A 7,335-nucleotide genomic window follows, 5' to 3' on the forward strand; every position below is an offset into this window, starting at 1 on the left:
GTTCAAGTATTTGAATACAGCAATGTTCATCAATTGCAAGCAAATCACTCTTCACAAACAAAGTGATAGAAAAAAGCTGTGGCTGACAGGCTCCTCCCTGAGAATATCTGAATACAAACCTCCTACGCCCCATGGAAAGACAGAGCTGATTGATTGAACCCATCACATACGTAGGCTACTAATGCAGACTGTTCTTTGTGAACAGCTGTGCATCTATCTGGTGCATCTATATTTATTGTTAGTCCTATAAAACCATAAATTAAAGGGTACAGAGAAAATATGCTTCAAATATTGAAGCCTTTAGTTTTTTTAAAAGGTAAAGCAGAACACAGATAAGTGAAGAAAAACATTAAAATCAGATTGAAATATACAACAAGCAAAACTAGAAAATAAATGTAATTCTGAATTTTTTTAGTAACGTTCTATCGCTCATTTCAGTACCTCTGCTTCTTGCTTTCTTTGAGTGTTCTCTTTTTTCAGAGCAATGCACTGCTGCTGACTTTCAGCTTTTTCCAGAAGCACAACATCCAGTCTTTCTGTGAGAGCCTAATTTTAAGGGAGAAAGATCACTAAAAGAAGTGGTTTTGGTTTTTTTTAACAATAGAAGCCTGAGTGATTTTTTGAAAACTGTAGGAACTCACAGTCATGGTCATTACTTTTTTTTTCAATTAAACAGATCTAGTGATTTGAAAAGTTACTTTTAGCCCAAGTATGACAGATATGGGATAGGTAAACTATAACAATGATGTTGCACGATAGATTCTGTTCAAAATCGTATCAGATAATTTTTTTATCACCAGGTGGTGGAGGTGGAGAGCAGATGCACCTCAGCAGAGAAGAAATCTCCATCCATATTATTAAAAACAATTTTCAAGTTGATAAAATCCTTCAGTTTCATAAGCTATGACCCTTACTTTGAGAAAGACAGATGCTCTTGCCACTTAGAAAAAAATCCCAGTTACTTGCATAAAAGCATTTATTGGGATATACAACTTTAACTAGTGTTTCTGATCTCATCCAATGACTGCCTCAGAAGTTCTTTAAATGGCTGAAGTCTTTCCTCAGTGGTCACTTTAAAATAAGCAAAAGCTTGTCTAACCGGCTTAAAGCTGGTTACCACACAGGGAAAAAATAATCTTGAAACAGTACTAGTCTGTACTGTTCCTCACAGAACTAGTATTGTTTTCTGAGAGAGGGAGCAAGGGTGGGGGGAGGGAGAAAAAGAGATTTTAGGAAGTGTCTTGAATTCCCAAAATTTATTACATTCAATTTGAATAACAGTTTAAAAACTACTTCCTATTTACAAAATTATTTCTGTAGATTTATTTTAGACAATATTATGTAACACCTTAGAAACCCATTATGTGTTCCTACCTGAATAATATCGTCAGCTCCTCCAGTAGCTGCTTTAGACCTGAGCTCTTCAATTTCTTTCTCTAGTTCTTAAAAAGTAAAGAAATTTCACAGCATGAATTTATGTTCCAACACAGTAACAAGTTACTAGTAAATCCAGTGCCTAACAACACTCCTAATCAAATCAGAGATCCCTTTTACTTCATCATTTTTTCTTCACTGCTGAATGATAGAGAGGCTTAATGGAAACAGAACAAACATTTAGTACTACTCCTCCTGTCCTGACAATTAGCATGGCCTCCTGAGGAAGCAAAGCTTCCTTGTTTGGATGGAGGGACAACAAATAAATTCTTCTGATGATTGTCTTACCTTTTGTTTCATGGTCAATTTAAGCTAGAGAAAAGAGATTCAGTTCCTATTGGTTCTCTAAAAATAGGCAGCAGGTAGAAGAACATTTTATGAGTAACCCCACTAGGAAATGCCTAGTGCAGCCCATCCCTATTGTTAGTGTTTCACTGGGCAGCTACCAGCAGTTAGCATAAGTAACTCCAAACAAGGGGCAGCGACATCAGTGCAAGTAGTGGGCAACTGGATGAAAAGGGAAAACAGAGAGGAGAGGGACAGTGCATGTAAGTTTTACATATGACACTTTTAGGTGGTTAATACAAAATTTTGTTTGGTATATTTTGTATTTCTTGTTAAAGAAGCAAAAGTTCTATTAAAAAGCAGTTAACCGCTTTAAAGATGCCATTGCGTCTTTATCAAATCAAAGGCATTGCCTGTCCCATCTGCTTCCCAAAAACCAACAGGGAACAGGGAATGTCAAATCCTACTCCAATTGTTGCACACGTTGCATTATGCCATCACACCATATTGCCAGATTAAAAGCAATACCTGACAAAAGCAATGCTTCTTTTTCTTTCCTTCTTTGTGCTAAGGACTTCAGTCCCCACATAAATAGTGACAAAACAGAAAAAAAAAAATCTAGGATATTTGCCTAGAATTTAAATCTACCTAGCAAAAAATATTAGTGATATTAGGAAAGACCAGAGAGTGCCAAGCATTAAGGCAGAAACTGTTCTCTTTCCAGTAAGGTACCTGTACATCTTGACTTCACTTTCTGTATAAGCATTACTTGCTTTTTTGCAAACTTGATGAGATCTTCTTTGGGCAACATGTCCAGCTGTAAAACAGTACATATTAGAGAAGCCAGCTTCCTCGAACTCAGGTAAACAGAAAACAGCATTTTAGCACCTGACTTGCAAGAAGCTAAATTTTAGGACAAGAAACTGTCTTACCACACAGCTGCAAGAACAGTAACAGTCCAATTTATTGCTGTTCTGTTAGCCAACTCTGATATTGTCAGCACAGTAATAGAAACTATTCGTAATTCTGTACTTTTCTAAAATCATTCCAGAGCACACAACTGGGCAGCACCAGTTAGAACGGAAACTTCAGCTGGGAAGGGTTACATTTCAGTAATATAATATGAGTAATGTTTTGAAAATAGCATGCTGACCTAATATTGACATTGTTTAAATTTACTACCAACATATGCAAGGAAGTATTCAATAAGAAACAGACTACTGCCAAAGCTGGATGCTACTATTATTTTATCAAATATTACAACAGGAAGTGAACATCTAAATAGGAAACTTCCTCCCCCTTATGTTTTCCAGAACACCTTAGCCTAGTGTTCCTAAGTAACTTTTTCAGTAAGTCCAGAAACAGGAGATTTTTTTAAAAATACCTTCGTATGAGTCACAGGTTGTACTCTAAGCTGTAACCCTTTCTAAGATTGCTATTCAAACAGATTTGTGACAACTGCTTACCTTTGATTTCCCTGATCCTGGTGTCACAGAAGACGCCACCATCTCTTGTCCAGCATCTTGAACCTACAGCAAAATAAAGCACAATCTGTAGTAACTGGACTTTGTAATGAAAAACTACCAAAGGAACCAATTGGAAGTCTAAAAGCACTGGGAATAAACAAATATAGTGAGAGCTCAAGAAAAAAAAAAATAATTTAGCACTACTTAGAAGGGTAGTTGAAAAAAACTGATAAAGATCTATCTGGGTAACTGCAATACAACAGAATAGAAAACTCCTGACTTCTAAACCAGTACGATCTTACGATTCTGTTCCTCAGACATCTAGAGTTGATATACAACTGAAAACATTTTATTTACAAGAGGTTACACAGGCATAACTCACTATCTTGTTCTTAAAAAAAAAACCCAAAACATTTAAAAAGGCATAAAATAACCAACTTATAGGGGAGTAGAAGTTAAATCAAAACTTGGGAACTTTTTAATGACATGGCCCTCAACTTTTTTTTTCCTTTCTTAAACATACTTGTTATGGCTACAGTTGTTGGCTTAACAAATATATTTGAAAATACTGCCAAGTCAAGGCTCTTTTGAACAAAATGTAACCCTTTCCACCCTGATTTTTTTTAAAAAAAAAAAACAAAACCAACCCACAGTGGTTAGCACTTGAATTACTGGCCTGACAAACGTATTTGAAAAGGCTCTGCAAATCCTGGACTCCCTGTTCCTAACATACATGCATAAAACCACCTACTGTAAAGTTCCACAGACCAAATCTGGCAGACTCTATGTTACTTTACTGTGGTTTATACGAGATAAACTTGCCTATGCTGGACAACATGAAGAAGCATACTCAACTAAAATGGGGCAAAGGAAACCAGAATAGACACTTCCAACATGTTAAGGGTAGCATTTCCAAGCTTTGACCTTTACTCTGCTCTTTCCTTCATACTACCACATGTGTGTAAAAGTTAAGAAGCATACATGTAAACATTTGTATTTTTATATATAGAAGTGTTTCCATATGTATGTATGCATGCAAACATACATTCAATTTTATTTTGCTACGTTCTTCATTCTGACAAAACCTCCTCATAAAAGAAACTAAGGAAAAAAACAAACCTAGATCTAAACACTACTAGAATGGAGAATCATTAACAATTTAAGAGACAGCAGCTGATACAGACAAGAAAGGTCATCATTAGAGATTATTTCAACTAGAGACCAGTGACAAAGGCAGACAGTTCTCTCTCCCCCAGGAGAGGCCACATCTGGAATATTGTGTCCAGTTCTGGGCCCCTCAGTTCCATAAGCACAGGGAACTGCTTGAGAGAGTCCAGCGCAGAGCCACAAAGATGCTGAAGGGAGTGGAACATCTCCCTTATGAGGAAAGGTTGAGGGAGCTGCGTCTCTTCAGCTTGGAGAAGAGGAGAATGAGGGGTGACCTCATCAATGCTTATAAATATGTAAAAGGTGAACGTGAGAAGAATGGAGCCAGGCTCTTCTAAGTGATGACCAATGATAGGACAAGGGGTAATGGATGCAAGTTGGAGCACAGGAGGTTCTGCGTAAACATTAAAAAAACTCTTTTTTTCACTGTGAGGGTGACAGAACACCTGAACAGGCTGCTCAGAAGAGGTTGTAGGTTCCTTCCTTCTCTGCAGACATTCAAAACCTACCTGGAAGCATTCCTGTCTGACCTACATTAGGTGATCCTGCTCTGGCAGAGGGGTTGGACTAGATGATCTCTCAAGATCCCTTCCAACCCCTAACATTCTGTCACCTCCATATCACACAGGTTAGGTTTTTTTTAGATAGCAAAAGCAAACTTATCAGAAGACAATGTGCTTGCTAAACTTAAACATTTAAAAAAAACTATGAAATTTCAATTTCAGAATTTCGTCATACACAAAACTTCATCAACATTTACATCCTTACTATTTCAGCACTGCAACTAGCAAAACACTTACTACAAGCAGCATTCTTACAGTGTAATTATGTACGACAAAGTGCATGTGATGTTTAGAAAATGATAGCACGTCTCTCCAGAGTACAGTAAGGCCAGCTGAACACGTTACTTTTGCTGTCCTTTAAACTAATACACAAAGAGGCAGAATCATGTAAGACAATGACTCCAGTTTTGCAGTTCTAGTAACAGAAACCAGAAGCTGTTCATGTGGACTGATTCAAGTGTTTGAATTGGAAAAGCAACAAGGAAGCTGAGTTACTAAAACCCCCTAACTTTTCAACAACCAGTTGCATCCAAGGAGTGCACCAGCAGATGGTAAGTACACTTCTAAGCACAACCCTGAATCCTCCAAGGTTTCTCAAGTTTCTGTAGCACCACTCTGAAACTGGGGTACACTTCCATCCTTTACTCATATAATTCATTAAAAAAAAAAAAAAAAAAATTACTTTATCTACACTAAGGTGTTCCAAATCACAGTTTAATATGTTCTGTGCATTTTAATTACTATCTATCCCTTACTTTTTCTTCCTTAGAAAACCTGACATATAGATGCAACACATTCATTAGACTTTGACGTGTGGCAATAGCGACTATTGTGAACAGTGATTTTCTGAGCAGTGTGCAACTTTTAGACATCACCAACTCACATCAAATTAACTTAAACCACAATTTGAGTTGTGATCGCTTCAGCAGAGGCTCAGAAACTATGAGGAGAGTTAATTTACTGTATGAATTTTAAGCTCTTCAATGTTGTCTTTGGATTTGCCTTGGTGGTTACAAAAGCTACACCAGATACAAACACTTCAGTGACTTTATTTGCTGGTGTTGGCCAGTGTTTCATAATACTATTAACACATCTAAGTAGAAAAAGAATGCTTGTTCACACACGGGCAGTTTGAAAGGGCAACCACTGAACACATTCACTGTAAGCCGTGACTGCTTGTTCCCTTGACTCAGCGCTGGCTGTTCTTCCCCCTGCAAGCAGGATGACACCCCAACCTTCTACCAGGAGGCCCTAAGCCATCCCTGAAATCCGCACGGGCGCTCACACGGCCGCAGGGCGAAAACTACATCACCTATTTCCAATTCTCAGACAGACACGGCGCGCCGGGCCCCGCGCCGCACACCCCCACCCCCGCTCAGAGCAGCAGCCCACGGGTGCTGCGACACCCCCGGGGGAAGGCGGAGAGGAGGCGAACGGATGCTCAGCGGGCCCTGAGGCGAGCGGCGCCGCCGGCCAGGCAAGACAGCCCAGGGCGCTGACAGCCACCCGCCAACGGCCACCAACGGCCACCAACAGCTGCCGGGGGCGCGCAGGGGGGCGTGCACGATGGCGGCTGCGGGAGAGGATAGAGGGGGAGGGGGGAGCGACCCGTGCGGGCCTTGCGGGACGGGCAGGAGGCTGGCGCGCAGCCCAAGGTCACGCACCCCCCCCCCTCACTTCCACGATGGGCTCCCCCCAGCGGCTCGGCACCAACCCCCTAACCACCTCCTCCCTCCTCACTCCCCCCTGCGCTTCCCTTCTCCAGCTGCGCCGCCCACCCCGTTACCTCCATGGCGGGGCCGGTTGGCTGCAGGGGCAGGGAGATCGCGGCGGCACCGCAGCCGCTGTCACCGCCGTTACATCCTCCCCAACCCACTTCCGCCTCCGTCATCCCCGCACGCCCGGTCACGCAGCGCAGCACAGCGCAGCTCCTCCCCGAACCGGCATGAGGAGGGGAGAACCGGCCGGGACACACCCCCGCACGTGGCGCCGGCCGTTTAACGCCTGAGTCGCGCGTGGGGGTGCGGGCGGTGTGGGTTGTGGAGTGTCCCTGCGGAGCTAATGTCGCTTGACGGGGTTTCTGGTGTGGCCGTGCTGGTTCGGCGGCACATCGGGCCTGAATAGGGGTCTGAAGGCAAAAGGTGCGGTAGCGAGGCCGCCCGCACGCTCTCTCCGTCTGTTACAAAGTAGCACAGGGGATGGGGAACGGCCGCAACGCGACTGCACCCCGGTCTTTCCTGTTCTGAAGGGCTCGGAGGGGTGGGCGCTGCTGCCGGGGCACCTAAAAGTGTGCGTGTGCGTGTGTGGGGGCGGCTGTTTTTAGGCAAGCCTGTCTCGCAGTCACCTTGAGGAGGGTATGAGTTGCTGTGTGCTCGGACAGATACTGAAGGATTTAGGGGACAGAGTTGCTGCAGAGCAGC

General features: G+C 42.4%; 1 protein-coding gene across 2 annotated transcripts in view; it reads right to left on the bottom strand.

The window, feature by feature from the left end:
- Positions 1 to 6,833, bottom strand: part of GCC2 (GRIP and coiled-coil domain containing 2) — a 31,929-nt gene extending 25,096 nt beyond the window's left edge. For both annotated transcript variants that reach the window (XM_071744502.1, XM_071744494.1), the window contains exons 1-5: positions 6,702 to 6,833; positions 3,186 to 3,248; positions 2,452 to 2,536; positions 1,375 to 1,442; positions 442 to 546 (exon numbers count right to left, since the gene is read on the bottom strand). In XM_071744502.1, coding sequence (XP_071600603.1) covers positions 442 to 546; positions 1,375 to 1,442; positions 2,452 to 2,536; positions 3,186 to 3,248; positions 6,702 to 6,806 — 426 coding nt within the window. In that variant the 5' untranslated portion in view covers positions 6,807 to 6,833. The remainder of the gene's footprint in view (positions 1 to 441; positions 547 to 1,374; positions 1,443 to 2,451; positions 2,537 to 3,185; positions 3,249 to 6,701) is intronic.
- Positions 6,834 to 7,335: the final 502 nt, after the last annotated feature.

The sequence above is a fragment of the Heliangelus exortis genome, chromosome 1 (genome assembly GCF_036169615.1).
Source record: "Heliangelus exortis chromosome 1, bHelExo1.hap1, whole genome shotgun sequence".
NCBI classification, from domain to species: Eukaryota; Metazoa; Chordata; class Aves; order Apodiformes; family Trochilidae; genus Heliangelus; species Heliangelus exortis.